This window comes from Gekko japonicus, unplaced genomic scaffold (genome assembly GCF_001447785.1).
Source record: "Gekko japonicus isolate JY-2015 unplaced genomic scaffold, Gekko_japonicus_V1.1 scaffold2043, whole genome shotgun sequence".
Taxonomy (NCBI): Eukaryota; Metazoa; Chordata; class Lepidosauria; order Squamata; family Gekkonidae; genus Gekko; species Gekko japonicus.
Genome location: NW_015166480.1, coordinates 271,012 through 286,967, shown reverse-complemented (window position 1 = coordinate 286,967; position 15,956 = coordinate 271,012). Strand labels below are relative to the sequence as shown.

The following is a 15,956-nucleotide window of genomic DNA, read 5'->3' as shown; positions in this document are numbered from 1 at the left end:
TCCCTACAATCCCTACAATGTTAGATGCATTTTTTTTCTTAGTGCGACTATGATAAAGATTCTGTTTTGAACAGCATTGTAAATATAACAACAGATATCAGCCAAGCAGACCAAGGTCAAGTAAGGAAAGAAAGGAGGTCATTGAGCCCTACACCAATCCTCAATCACAGAGACAGAATCAAGGTTTCATTTGCGAATTTGCCTGTCTTACATTATTACTCTTTTGTTCATGATTAAAATGTTGCTATTTTCCTCCATTTCCCCCTACTTGCCTCTATTGAATAACTTTGTGTATGAATGTTTTTTACAAATTAATATATTTAGATTTATAAGATCTTCTTGGTTTCTTTAGAAGTACTTAACCTGCTTAACTGTATTCACTAGTGCCAGAGACTCTAACCTTACTGCGATCTCACTAGGGTTGCCAGTTCTGGGTTGGGAAATACCTGGAGATTTGGGGGGTGGAGCCTGAGGAGGGTGGGGTTTGGGGAGGGGAGGGAACCACAGCAGGGTTAAATGCCAGTACGTCTGCCATCCAAAGCAGCCATTTTCTCTCATATTAGAGAATTTAATGAGGAAGACAATCAATTTCAACGTAAGACCTACAGTCAATGCATTTACCCAAATCAAACTTGAACAACATGGTTAATCTAGCCATTTAAAATTCTCTTCTTGTCACTTGAGCAACGCAGGCAAAGAGCCATTTCCCCCAGGGGACCTGATCTCTATTGTCGGGATATCAGTTGTAATAGCAGGCCCAGCCTGGAGGTTGGCAACCCTATCTCACACGTTTTGCAAGCTCAAACTAGCGACATGTAGGCATCATCACAAAGTCTTTATTTTAAAATATTAAATTTAATATCTCAATTTTAATCACTTTCTGTCACTCTGCTGTGTGATTATTTTTGACTGTAAAACAATAAAATTCTAAGTCACACTGAAGACTAAACGCTGGATTCAGTATTCTTGAAATACAGCAAATTCTCAAAACGAATCCTCTGCCTTCTCGTTCCTAGTGCTTCCAAAGAAGCTGCCTGCTAGGGCATAAGTTCTCCTGCCATGGAGGCAAACATAAAACAATAATGGGGTGTAGACTTTCCAATTTCAGGGGGGGGGGCTGGGCCAGAGGCATTGCTGTGCTAGGAGCAAGGGTGGCTCCCGGGGGAGGCTGAGCACCTTCCTGAAAATTTCGGCGGGGGCTGAAGCCCCGCCGCCCCCACGAAGATTACGCCTGCAACAGTAAGTGAGGATCAGCAAACTTCTCATCTCTGCTTCCCACTGCTGCCAATGCAGCAGAGAGAAATTGTGGGGGAGAAAGTGCCATTGTGGCATCAATTCCAGCCACATAACAGGAAGTGATGTCACATGTTGTCATAGCAGCCCCCAGATCTCTGTGGTTTTACTATAGAGTTTGGGGGACTGTTATAGTATTGTAGTGATGTGTGACATGCCCTCTGGTTATACTACTTGATGTGGCACCACTACAGGTGATCCTTGGAAAGGTGTAGGTTGAGGCATGGGAGGCTGTAACAATCAGTGGGGATCAACATAAATGTCCTATTGCATGAGCAAAACAAATTACACAACCAGAATAAAGCTTCAAAAATGTGTGCTAGGGCCAATTTCTGCTGACTTGACCTTATTATAATCCACTGCACTATACCCAATGCTGTTTCTGAGGGCTCTGTGATCCTTGGATCAGATGGAAGTAAGGAAACAAGTATCTGATGAAGATGCCATGGGTCCAAGAAAGTATATGCAGCAATACCTTTGTGTGTGTGTGTTTAAGATGACCAGAAATCTTGATTTTTATTTTGGTACAACTGTTGAAAATAGCTACATTTCTGTAAATTGTATGTGTGGTTATGACAGGCCTAGAAATATCTTTGGGATTATTAACCATGATTCAATTTTACATTCAATTTAAAATATTACATATCATTTATGAATTTAGGTTTCCTAGGTGGCAGAAATTCATTTTTCCCCAAAAAGAACAAGGTATGAATGTAAAAATGTATACCTCTTATAGAATAGTTATATGAACAAATCACAGGTGGTAACATTAGAAATCACTTACTGCAGTTTTCTTCATCAGAATTGTCACCACAATCATTTTGGCTGTCACATCGCCAGTGATCTGGAATGCAGTTGCTGTTTTTGCACTGATATTCATGAGGTCCACAAGTCTTTTTCTCTGTAATAAAACATAAATATGACTTGCATTGTGGCACCTTTAATCAGTTTAAATGGTCAAAATGCATGCCACATTATCAAAATACAGTATATTAAGATATATTTAGCTAACAAAGACAGCAGAATTAACTTTTTCTTTGTGCTAGGATGCAATTTCCCACACAGGTTTCCACAAAAAAAGAGATTGTTGTTTTCTTAAGAAAAACCAAAAGTGTTAGGGACAGTGCTCCCTCTAAGCTGTGTGCGAGAGCAGCCACACATCAACACAGGAAGCCTTGCTCAGTCTGGAGCCACACAGGGTCTTGCGCTACCCATTGCCCATTTTAAGATTACAGCAGTTATATTATGCTCAGGATGTGAACTGCTCCACTCAGTAGGGAGGAAAATAGAGGGGATGTTGGTTAGGGTCAGACAGAATTACCAAATTACACTCCAAAGACTCTTAGCGAATTAAAACCAATTCTGGTTCACTGAAAATTCTTAAGCAGACAGAGGAATTTTGCATAATGTATTCAATCCAGTCTGACTAAAAAAGAACCTGGGGCGACCTTTAGTAGTTGCACTAATAGACCTAAAATGGTATAGGAATGAGCACAGACTGAGAATGAGACTATCAAGTAACCTGAGGCATCAATGACATGGTTTCTTTTAAAGTAGACAGAATTCCACACAAGCAGGGTAAAACTGTTTTATCAAAAAACTCAATAATGAGATTTTAACAGGTGATAACATTAGAACCTAACATGAAGCTAATCAATTAGCTATTATAATAAGACACCAATAGAAGATGACACTGAGAATTATGATACTACTTTGTTCAGTTACCAAATATTCTTAATAAAATATTCTTTTTTTACTCACCACAGTTTGCCTCATCAGACCCATCTGCACAATCTGGATCCTCATCACACACCCACAGTTTAGAAATGCAGTGTTGTGTGGTTTTACACTGGAAGTGGTCAGGAGAACAGCTGTTTTCCGCTTTAAAGAAAATTAGCTCTTTTAAGTACAGAAACTGTTTCCCAACATTCAGAAACTCAAGATAAAATAATCAAAACTATTCAGAACTACTTTTTCCCTAAATTTTGCAGAACTGTTATTTCACTTACTGCATTATCAAACTGTTATTCAAAAGAATATATCAAAAAGATAGTGTACTGTGGTGTTTTGCAAATGACAAATAATACAATCCAAGATTTTATCCACATAAGCAAGACACTAGCATTAGGTTTAAAGCTTCCATACTTATTTCAGTGCAGTCACTTTGTTTTTCCATTAAGTCCCTAAAATCAGAGCACAGGGCTGAATGAAATTTTGCTTCAAGATGTATAATATCTCTGCATTTGTGTATTTGATTTATATTTGGTCTCCTGGTTTTAACAGAGTACTGAGATGATGAAGCAGGGACTTACCCCCCACACTGCTTTTGTGGGCTCCGGGGCACAACAAGGGGCAGTCATGTGGCTGGTGATCTTCAGGCCGCATGGCTGGGCTGGGGTGGGTTCTGGTGTGTATAGCTGGATGCCCCCCTTCTGGGCACTGGGCATGCCAATTCTTAATCTCAGGGTCTCCCCCTTGGGTGTGGTACCTAAGAAAGCCCAGGGGGAGTTCTGCCTGATTCATCATCTGCCTTACCCCAAAGGGTCCTCTGTTAGTGATTTTATTTCCCCTGAACTATGTTCAGTGAGGTACACCGCTTTCAACCAAGCTGTACAGATTGTGCAGTCTTGCAGCACAGGCACCTTTATGGCAAAATGTGACATCTAGTCAGCACTTCGCTAGTTGCCAGTCCATCCAGATTATTTTTGTTCAGTGAGGTTTAACGGGGGATGGTATGTGGACAAGGCTATACCCATGGGATACTCAGTGGCTTGCACTGCCTTTGAGACATTCAGCACCTTTCTGGACTGGGTGGTTAAAAACCACACAAAGTCCCCAGTTGTCTCCCATTTTATCGATGACTTCCTAATTGCTGGTCCAGTTGCAACCACAGCATGCACCAAGCACCTGGCCTTCTTTCAAGCCTTAGCAGTGGAGCTGGGGATACCTTTAGCACAGGACAAGATGGAGGGCCCCATCACCCACTTAACATACTTGGAAATTCAACTGGATTCAGTTCAGGGCTCCTGACACCTCCTGGAGCACAAGCTCACTGCTCTAGTCTCCATTATCACTGAGATTAGGGGCAAGCAGAAGTGCACATTGAAAGAAATTCTGGCCCTACTAAGCAACCTTAATTTTATCTGTCAGGTGGTGTCCCCTTGTCACGCATTCTGAGCTCGGTTTGACAGTGCTACATTGGTGGTGCATGTTCCTCATCACCATAACATGGTTAATACACACACACACACACACACACACTTTCCTATATAGTCAATCTAGATAGATAGATATTAGGATCACCAGTCCCCCAGAGGAGGTAGCAGATCCACTGTCCCCATCTTCCACTCTGAGGGGCAGTGAGAGAAAAATAAACAAAACAATGGCCATTAAGTCTGTGGCGTGGCATCACTTGCAGGAAAAATCTAGAAGTGACATCACACCTCTCTAGGGATCCCTGGAATAGGGTTGCCAAGTCCTACCTCGGGAATAGCGGGGAGAGTCCCAGACATCTCCTGGAGCCTCCTGGCTGGAAGTGATGTTGGGGGTGGGGCCACAATAATCCAAGGGAAAACCATAGAGTTTTTCCTCGGATGATAGATTGTCTCCCCGCAACATGCCCGACGCAATTATGTCACCTCCGGGTGACTTGTTCCCTCCCTCTATTTTCCCCTTCCCTCTGCCACCCCACCAGCCACAGTTGGGACACTCATCTAGAGCTTTCTTCTAGATCTCATTGTATTTCTTCCCACAATGGACATTACTCCTAGAGTTAATGTATTTCCCATGAAAACTAATTGATATGAAAAACATTAAATAACTACAATTAGACACTTCAGCTTTAACAAACATTTAACAAAACTAAATCAAGATTCCTAGAAATCCTTTTGGTAGTTACCTTTTCCCCGTTTTAGTTTTTATAAACTGTTACAGATCCATAAGAGCACCTGACCTCTTAGCCCATGGCTGCTAAATTTGTTTGGTAGCTACTTACGACAATCTCTTTCGTCTTCTTCATCACCACAGTCATCCTGCCCGTTACACCTGAGATTTATTGGTATGCACTTCTGTTTCTTTGTGCACTTGAATTGACCGGACAGGCAAACATGTGTATCTGGCAAGAAAAAAAAATCCAAAAAATCAAATGAGTCTTATTAATATGATTTAATTTGATTAATAATTGTTTAGATCCATCCCAAACTGGTTTCAGACCTAGTTATGGGACTGAAACAGCCTTGGTCACCCTGGTGGATGACATGCACCAGGAGATGGACAGGGCAGGTGCAACCCTGTTAATTCTCCTGGACCTTCCAGCAGGCTTAAATACCATCACTCATGGTATCCTTCTGGATTGCCTTTCAGTAATGAGACTGAGAAACATTGTTCCAGTCCTACCTTGAGGGTCAGTTTCAGCATGTAGTGCTGGGGGACTGCAGCTCAACCCCTTGGCCTTTGGGCTATGGGGTTCCCCAAGGTTCCATCTCCATGCTTTTCAACATGCTTTTCAACTGCTGGGTGAAGTCATCTGGAAATTTAGGCTGAGCTGCCACCAATATGCAGATGACACTCAGCTCTATCTCACACTTCCAGCAGATCCCAGGGATCCTCTGGAAACTGTGAACAGTTTCCTGGGGGCAGTTTTGGAATGGATGAGGGTTAGCAAGCTGAAACTTAATCCTGACAAGATGGAGGTGCTACTGGTGGGTGGAAGGTCCTACCCAGGAAATGGGTTATCCCCTGTTCTGGATGAGGTTGTACTACCCTTAAAGGAGCAGCTTGCCTTTCCACCCAATAAATAGGTGGCAGCAGTGGCCATGGGTGCCTTTCATTAGCTTTAGCTGTTGAGCCAGATGCAGCCCTTCCTGGATTGAAAAGATCATTCCACTGTGGTGCATACCCTAGTAGCATCAAGATTAGATTGTTGCAATGTGCTATATGTGAGGATGCCTCTGAACACTGTCTAGAAGCTACACTTGGTACAGAATGTGGTGGCCAGAGTGGTGAGTGGAGTGGGTTGTAGGAACCATGTAACTCCTGTCTTGTTCCACCTACACTGGTTTTCAATTTGCTTCCAGGCTCAATCCAAGGTGCTGGTATGGATCTTTAAAACCCTATATGGCCTGGGACCAACATATTTAAGGACCAACTTCTCCCATATGAACCCATTTGCTGACTCCAATCAGCCTCACAGACCCTGTTTCAATTGCCCCCACCATCTAAGCTAGACAGTGGCAACCCCAGGAAGGACTTCTCTTTTGTGGTGCCAAAACTTTGGAACTCCCTCCCCAGGGAGAGTCATCTGTCTCCCTCTATCATTGTTATTCACTAGAAGGTGAAGACTTTTTTGTTTTGTCTGGCATACCTCCAGTAATGGTTTTTTGGTCCTCCTTTTAGTGTTTGTTTGTGTGTTTTTAATTAAATTTTGTATTGTAAACTATATTTTAATTGTTTAAATGTTCTGTCTGTTCACCACCTTGTGGACCCTGATTGGGTGGAGAAGCAGCATAAAGATGTTTTATAAAAATAATAATAATTTAAACAAATAATAATTTAAACAAAAATTCTTCCGCATGCCTATCTCTGACCAACCACTCTTTTACTGTAGGCCTGGAATCATTTTATGTAGTATTTATCATAGTCTACGGGGGTTTTTAATTTATTTAATGCTCTTAACCATGTTTTTCTCTTGCAAAGCAGAACTCAAAGTGGTTTACAAAATATTAACCATCTAAAACACACACAACAATAAAAGAGGAACAGCAACCAGGAGGTGACACTGAGCAAGTTGGAAAACTCAGTATTTCATTGGTGGGATACTCTCCCCTGACAAGTGACAGTGGGTTGCTAATATTTTAAAAATTCTGTCCCTGAGTTAACATTTGAATAGTATCTTTTACCCTTTAAACATATACCACATGATCTGCTGTTGTCTTTCCCTCTTACTTCCATAGTTTCCAAGAAACCATTATTGTCTGCCACATGATGTTATTAACAAAAATGGCCCACAGAGTGAAATTTTCTCACTCTCTTCTTTCAGAGCAACCAAAAATGTATTCTAAAATTCTGCTTCTGGGGAACCAGGGCATTCAGGAATAGCATGTCAGGAGTGTTTGGGATTCTTTTTACAAAGGGGAACCAAAAGCAACACCCTCGAACCATCCCTAACATGGTGCCCATAGGAGTGTTTGGGATTCTTTTTACAAAGGGAAACCAAAAGCAACACCCTCAAACCAGAGATTCCTAACATGGTGCCCACGGTCCCAATAACATCCACCAATGTGTTCATTGATACCCACTTCCTGGCAGTAGTACTATCTTTTCCTCACCTCATTTAAGCAGGAGGTGCTATTAAACATGAGAGGCATTGCCTTTGTCTTAGCAGGGAACACCCATTCAGAAGCAAGCAGTCTACATTATAAGGAGGATGCTTGGCTTGGCACATCTCAATGTTTTGTGACTGGGCTCAACTTCCTCAACAGGCTTTTTATGGTGGCACTCACTAAATGTTCTTAAAATTCTAAACGTTCCTATAAGTTCTAAATGTTGTAGACACCCACCTTAGACATTCATAAAGAGACCATACTTTCAAAAGTTGAACCTAAAGCTTTCGGAGCAAGGTGAACAGCCAAACTGACTCAGATATCTGAATAATAATAACTGGATACATAGAATAGCAGATATCACATAACAACCTGTTGAACCATGAGCACTGTTCCACTTTGGGTCCTCTGAAAGGTTAAGACACTTAATGGGTGTCCCGGGACTCCTTCTGGCAGTGCACTGTTCTCCCAAGCCCAACAAACTTTCAGAAAGGTTCCTTGCTTCTCCCTGGGTATCTATGCTACCACCACTTGGTCAATTAGATGTTTTTCTTGCTGAGGGCCAGCCCTCCTAGCCCTCTGTATGCATTGCCATTTGCTGGCTCCACCTACTGCCATGTGTCCTGCTTTCACTCTGGTTAGCCTTTGCAGGAACAGCTTACTGCAACTGTGCACTCCCAGGGATCTAGTGATCTACTGACCAACTACCTCCCTTCTCCTGCACTATTTTAGTTACATATTTGAGTGGGGCTTATGGGGAACAAACTTCCAGCATTCAAAAGAATAAGAAATTGATTACAAAGAATGTGTCCACACACATTCTGCAGAGCAATGAATTGAGCACACTTACAAAGTAAAGGTACATACACAGAGACCTCTGTCCCTTAGCTAAAAATACCCTGACTGTTATTATTATAAGGTAGGCTCTTTACTCTCAGAGCTGCAGAGTTCTATCTGTCATCTGTTACCTTGAGTCTCTGTCAGACTGCCTGCACTTAGCTCCACATGGTAATGACAGCCATGAAGATGGAACCCAGGTATGAGAACTTCTTCCAGCAATTCGTCCCCAGATGGAATCACCCAAAATGGACCTTGTTCCCTTTGTGTCTAGGGAATTTAACTCCTCTGTTTACCTACTTCCTTGTGGGTCACCCTTTTTCTTCCTGTCATTCCCAGGAAGAGTTACAATCTAGCATGTGGCATCCCCAAGTCTTTGTTCCCTCCTAGGTGTCACATTCTGCCAGGAGATCAGATGGCCCTTGGACTGTTTTCTGCTAAGTACCAGGTGTTTGTGAGGGCCATCAACATGATGGGGGGCCTGAGGACAATGAATCACATTCATGTTTCCTGTCCTTATACCAATAAAGAAACTTCTTGGAATTATGTGGGGTTTTTTGTAACTGTCATATAATGACCTACCACAATTGATCTCATCAGAGTGGTCCCCACAGTCATTTTCTCCATCACATATAAAAGCTGGTAAAACACAAAGTCCAGTTCCACACTGAAAACGACCTGGTTGACATTTAAATTCAGCTGTAAAATGAAACAAGTTATTGGATCATAAAATGAAAACTAATGGGTTCAACCAATTGATTGTGTATTTGTGCCCTAAATTCCATAAGAAAAAGATTAAGCCTCCATTGCATCCACTAGCTCTTGCACAGCACAGTTTAGGGTAATTAGATCCTTAACTTCCTCTCATGGAGAGAGCCCAAAAGGTTAGTAATTTGACCATTAGCTATGAGGATTTTGTGAGCTTTTTCCTGGAAAAAGTCTTATTGCTCTGCCATGATCACCTGCCCATCGTTGATACAGCATGTGAACTAAAGGCCCCTTGGCTGTCTTTGGAGTCAGTAATCAAAAGCTTCAACCAGCTTACCCAGGCCTATGTCAACAGGATCTTGGGTGCTGTTAGGCCAACCACATGCCTCTTAGACTCATGTCCCACATGGCTGGTGAAAGCCGGTGGTGAGAGAATATGGGGTCCCCTGGTAGACATTATCAATCTGTCCCTGGATTTGGGGGTACACCCGGAGGGTTTAAAATATGCTGTGGTGGTTCTGCTCTTGAAAAAGCCATTTTTGAATCCTACAGAGCCTTCAAATTACTACCCAGTCTTGAATCTGTCATTTCTGGGTAAAGTAATTGAGAGAGTGGTAGCCGAGAAGCTCCAGAGTTTCAACATTGACACATTGGCACTGGACCCATTCTAGTCCAGTTTCTGCCCTGGCCGTGGGACGGAGATGATTCTGGTTGCCCTCATGGACAACTTCCACAGACAGCTGGATCAAGGCAGGTTGGCACTGCTGTTATTGCTTGATCTTGCAGCGGTGTTCAACAAGGTGGATCATGATCTTCTGAATCACCACCATGCTGACATAGGAGTCTATGGGGTAGTCTTGAAGTGGCTTACCTCATTTCTCCAAGGCCGAGGACAGAGGGTAGCACTAGGAGAGAGGGGGTCAACTAGATATCCCTTAATATGTGGGGTCCTTCAGGGGGTAATCCTCTCTCCAATGTTGCTTAACATCTATATGCACCCCTCACCCAGCTGTTGTGGAGTTTTGGGGTGGGGTGTCACCAGTACACTGATGACACCAAGCTGTACCTGTTGCTGGGTGGCCACCAGGATGCCGCCCCACAAAATCTGGCCATGGGTTGAAGGCCATGGTGGGATGGCTGAAAAAGAGCTGGCTGAGACTGAATTCAACTAAGGCAGAGGTTCCGTGGCTGGCTGGCTGGCTGGCTGGGACTCTCGACAGTGTGCCCTTAACATCTGCACAAACTGTCAGGAGTTTGGTGCTGTTCTGGATGCCTCCTTATCAATGAAGGCCCAGAACACAAATGTTGCCAAGCTGGCATTTTCCCAGGTACGCCAGGCGAGGAAACTGGCCCCCGTTCTGTCTCGCCCCAACCTAGCCACAGTAATCCATGCAATGGTTACCTCCACATTGGACTTCTGTTACGTTCTGTAGTGAACAATCTACTGGTGATCCCCAGCCCAAAAGACATCCAGCTATCCTCGATCAGAGGACAATCCCACCCGGTGGAACTTTCTGTCAAATAACATCTGTGCCCTGCGAGACTTAATGCAGTTCCACATGGCTTGCAAGTCCTTTGGTTCCACCAGGGTTTGGGTTGAGGACAGCAATGGGTACCATCCTACTGGCAACCCCCCCAATTTCCCTGCTTCTGCTCTACCTCCCCGCAAGGCGGTGCCACTGTTGGAAATTGTAGGTGTTAGCACCATCTGAGAATGCTTTATCTACATATTATATTTGTATTATTTAAGTTGTCATACTATTTATGAATGTTTTTACCATTGTGTTGTCCACTGCAGGCTCATCTGGGGCTCTCTTGGGCAGTACCTTTAAACCAGACTGTCCAAAATAGCCTACAAAGCAGCTGACCCCATGGGAAGAACTCTCCCTATGGGCTCAGTTGGGGCTCTGTTGGGCAGCCTGGTATAAACTGGACTGGGGGGGAAAGCCCACCAAGCAGCTGATCCTGTGGGGAGAACTCTTCCCGTAGGCTCAGCTGGGGATCTGTTGGGCAGTCTGGTTTCAAGGGACTGCCCAAAAGAGTCCCAGTCAAGCTGGCAGAAAGTGTGGTCCCCCCAGTCAGCTGTTTTGTGGGCTGTCTTCTGCTGTCCCTTTAAACACCCTCTGTTTAAAGGGACTACAGAAGAAAGCCCACAAAACAGCTGAGTGGCAGGAGCGATGTGCTCCAGCCCAGCCCCTCATCTGTTTTTAGGGATTGCTGGTCATCCCCAAATTTATCAGTGATATTTCCAGGAATTTTTTTTTCTAGTTCTCAAAAAGTCTTGGGTACATTTGGGATGTCAAAATATACCCCCCCCCCCCAAAAAAAAAGTATTTTCAGATTGGGGAGATCCAAATGCACACCCCTAATTTGAACCTCTCTTGTTTTGAAAACCCTACAGGGTTGCCATAAATTGGCTGCAACTTAATGGCAAAAAAACCCTTAGCCTAATTAAGGTAGCCTTACATCACCATTGTTTTTATTTTAGAAGGAACCAATCTACCAATCTATACAGGGTACATATAATGATAAATAACCTATATATGATAATGATATATAATCTATCAACCATTCTATCCTATATATGCAGGCTTTTCCTTCAGCCCTTCATGTGTGCATTTTCTGTTAAGGCTAGGATAAACAAAGCTGTCAGTAGTGCTGGCTGTGTTTGGAGCCAGAGTATTGTTGCCCAAATACTAGAAGGCCAAACAGGCTGTCTCTTCAGAGTAACTGCACTAAAAAAAAAACAGGTTGCTTACCAGTAACTGGTGATCTTCGAGTGGTCATCTGTGCATTCACACCGCCCGCCCTCCTTCCCCTCTGCTGTCAGCTCCTGATTTTTTGATAGGTGTTGATTGGCGGCGGTGCTTTGAAGGAACTGGCGGGATCTCCGCGCCCGTCCCCTCTGGGCATGCGTGCTGGGGTTCCTGCGCATGCTCAGTGGGACTCGCGCGAAAATCCTTTGAAACATAGCTTGCTACGGCACCGGTTGGGTCAGCGCAGGCGCACTAAACCCATTGGTGTGAAGCACAGAGACCACGAAGAAGATCCTGGAGATGCTTACTAATGATACAAATCAGCCATGAATAAGCCCTGTTTAATCCATATTTTGGAATCTCATATCTTCGTTATTGGGTGCACGGGCCAAAATGATAACCATTAGTGTTATTTGAGAGATTCTCATTTGCTAGGTTTTTTCCTCAACAAAGTAACTAAATGTATTTCCTACCAAATAAACGGTCTCAAAAGGATTTTTGTACAGCTCCAAACCCACAAACATACCTCTTACCAGAATTATGATGCCTAAACATAGTGGAATCTAATTGGCATGAAAGATGAATTGCTCAGTAAGAGGAAAGTGAACAGTTTCCTGCATCTTGATTTTATGCAGAACATCACACTAAATGCAAAAATCAGCACAATTACTATATCAGAATTGCTTACTCCACTAGTAGTGAGAATGTATATTATTGTTACTCACTCTGAGCCAGTTTCGAGGAGAGTGGGGTATTAAATAAATAATAATTAAATGTTAATGATGATATAAAGGACAGGGATTATTTTCTAAGAGAAAGCAAGGAATAGTACAAGTGAAAATGACTGTATGTTCAGGTATATAAACAAAATTAAAATTAATGATTGCCTAACTCTGAACCCTAGAAAAGACTTTGTAAGTAAATTTATGTCAACTTCAAATTTGTAGGACTCTAGGCAGTCAGTAGGCAGAAGATGTTCAGGGTTAAAAATTTCACAAATGTATTCTAGTACTCTACAAATTAGTATGCACTTCTTGTTTCTGATAATGTTTCTGATAATGTCTTCCAACACTGAAGATTTGTGACGCTTCTTTCCACTCTGAAATAAACATGTGACTCCCATTTTCCTTTAAGCAGAGTATCAGAAGTGAGGAAGCTATTCTTTTTGAAGTAAAGAAGCCTTTCCTCATAAACTACAGTAATTTGTTCTGCAACAAAGTAAGGCACTCTCGATGCAAATTTATGTAGAGTTACTCCAGTCTAAGCCCACTGATTTCAGAGATATTCTGAGAAGTACCACTAATTGATCCAAAGTACCACAAACATAACTCTGCTTGTGGAATGGAACTTTCTTATCCCCCCTTCCCTTCAAAGGTGAGGGAACTTCCATGCACAGTACGGGGCATTTTGTGTGGGGTTTGCAGTGGAAAGTGGCAACCAGTGAAAAATTGTCCCTCTTCAAGTGGATGTGCACTTTCACCAGCAAAAATAGGAGCTTTGGATCCACCACAATGTCTTACAGAAATACAAAATAAATGAAAATGTGTTTCAATTGCAAGCAACCAATACAAAGGAATTCAAGACTATGACAAGGGGTATGTGGCCAATTTTGAAATAGTCAGCAATAGAAGTCAATTAAAAAAGAACCCAGAGGGATCTCCTTCCTTGTAAGCTTTCAAGAAAAGACTGGACAGCAATTGGTTGAAATGTTTTAGGTATATTCCACTTTAGGGCAGGAGGATAGACTAGGTAATCCAGTCAATCTGTGCTTTTATTTTTGTTCTGACAAAGTGTCAACCCAATTTTTAGAATGGACATGACCCAAATAAATTAGTGTACATTCAGCAGATTAAAATGTAGTTGTAGTTTACAGATACTGCATCTTTAAACACCAAGATACCTTGTAGTCACCTGTCATAGCAAAATTATGGCAGACCTCCTGCCAATTGTTAAAAGCCTTGTTTACTTCAACCTTTCTAAGCACTGATTGGAGTTCTGTGGCAGCTGTATGAACCATGAAAAGCTATCAAAACATCTGCTGATTTGACAGAACACCCAGGACACAACTACAGTGCTACTGAAGAAGCTTAGCAGTAATGCAACATATGAAATTACAGTACAAGGTAGTAATTACTGAACTCCTGTCAATCTTATTTTGTATTGTATGAAGAAGAAATAATATGAAGGGTCAGCCAAAAACATCTCTAGACTGTTAAACAGCACACTGCACTGCACTAAAAACTATCTGAAAAACATGTTGTTCTAAAAATACATGTTTACAGCACAGTAATCTTGTACATTTTATTGTATGATGATTCTAATAAATACATAGGAATAAAAACTACTGTGGAAGGTACACATAAATTCCTGTCCCGTCCCATGTTCCTTTTGACTCCCAGAAAAATTGTTCCTGGAGTTGTGGGACCCACATGGATGAACAGCTGTACACATCAAGGAGCTACAAGGTGAATGGGGAAAGGGGTGAAGCCCCCTCTTTGCTTGTCCATCTGCACAGCTGCACAGATGGAAAAAGCAGAAGGGGTGACTCCCCCCCTTCTTCATCCTGCTCCCTGACTCACATGGCTGTTCACTTATGTAGGTCCCACTATCAGGAATACTCTTTCCAGGTGTTGAAAGTGACTGCAAGTAGGGAGAGGAATACAGGAAAAATCAGTGTCCTGATGGTTTTTTGTAAGATATGAGCCAATATATTACAGTGTTGGCTTTATGACTCTTACAAATATAACTTACAATGTCTGCCATACAGCATTTTTAAAATACTATACACACTTACGACATTCTTCAGGTTCATCTGATCCATCCCCACAGTCATCCACGGTGTCACATTTCCACCAAAATGGAATACATTTGTCAGTTTTGCAGCGGAACTGCAGGGGTAAGAAAGAGTCATGAAAGCTTTGTCATATTAAAATTTTATTGAAATAACATGAATAGTCTATGTGAATAAGAACTCATAAGCAACCAACAATCAAAATTTTAAGCCTGCGCTCCTTAAAACAAATTTCTAATAATTTTGTATAACACATTTTAAAAGGCTGGATTAAAACATTTCTTTTTGCTTTATAGGTATACTAGCATTAGTAGGCAATAGTATTACCAGTGGAGGATCTGATCCTGAAATTTTTAATTCCAAATATCTGCACTTGTCAGCTAGAATGAGATATAAATGTACATTATATTATACTAGGATTAAGGCCCGTTGTGGAAATAAATACAACGAGATCTAGAAAGAGGATCTGGGAGAGTGCCAAGACCTTGGGCACTCAGTGTCAATGTGCTGTGGTGACCTCAGCAGGGTATAATGACACAGTCCACCATTTTCTCCAGAGGAACTGATCTCTGCTACCTGAAGAGCAGTTATAATTTTCAGTGATCTCCAGCCCTCACCTGGAGATTGGCAACAATTGTTACACAGGAAGAAATGACTATTTTGGAGGGTGGAGTCTATGGCATTGTACCTGTCTAAGGTCCCACCCCTCCTCAAACCTCACCCTCCCCAGGTTCCATCCCTCAAATCTCCAGAAATCTCCCACCTGGAGTTGGCAACCCTATCTCCTTCCCAGTCAATCATCAACCTACCTTTATTTCCCCCTCACTCTTCAGCTTTCCATTCCCCCCCACACACCTGCAGCCTCTTCCATGCTCTAAAGCCCTGACTGCCACAGAGTCCACCATTTTCTCCAGGGGAACTGATCTCTGCCCTCTGGAGCCCAGTTGTAATTCTGAGTGATCTCCAACCCTCATCTGGAGATTGGCAACAATGGTTTCCCAGGAGGAAAAGTAGTCTTTCACTGCAATGGGGACCGAAGCAGCTTACATCATTCTCCTCTCCCCCTTTTGACTTGCACAACAACCTTGTGAGGTAGGTTAGGCTGAAAGTCTGTGACTGGTCCAAAATCACCCACTCAGCTTCTACAGCAAGAACTTGGATCTAGCAGACCCTGCTCTGAAGCACTGACTGCTACGCTTAGGGTAGCCAACCTCCAGGTGGAGCCTGAAGATCACCGGGTATCACAACTGA

General features: G+C 42.6%; 1 protein-coding gene across 1 annotated transcript in view; it reads right to left on the bottom strand.

Moving 5' to 3' along the window:
* The window catches only part of LRP1B (LDL receptor related protein 1B), a gene marked incomplete at both ends in the record, with an annotated part of 332,345 nt that overhangs the window by 48,874 nt on the left and 267,515 nt on the right, over nucleotides 1–15,956 (bottom strand). The window contains 5 exons of the mRNA XM_015412125.1: nucleotides 2,078–2,194; nucleotides 3,055–3,174; nucleotides 5,288–5,407; nucleotides 9,033–9,149; nucleotides 14,709–14,802. Of these exons, the coding sequence (XP_015267611.1) occupies nucleotides 2,078–2,194; nucleotides 3,055–3,174; nucleotides 5,288–5,407; nucleotides 9,033–9,149; nucleotides 14,709–14,802 (568 nt within the window). The remainder of the gene's footprint in view (nucleotides 1–2,077; nucleotides 2,195–3,054; nucleotides 3,175–5,287; nucleotides 5,408–9,032; nucleotides 9,150–14,708; nucleotides 14,803–15,956) is intronic.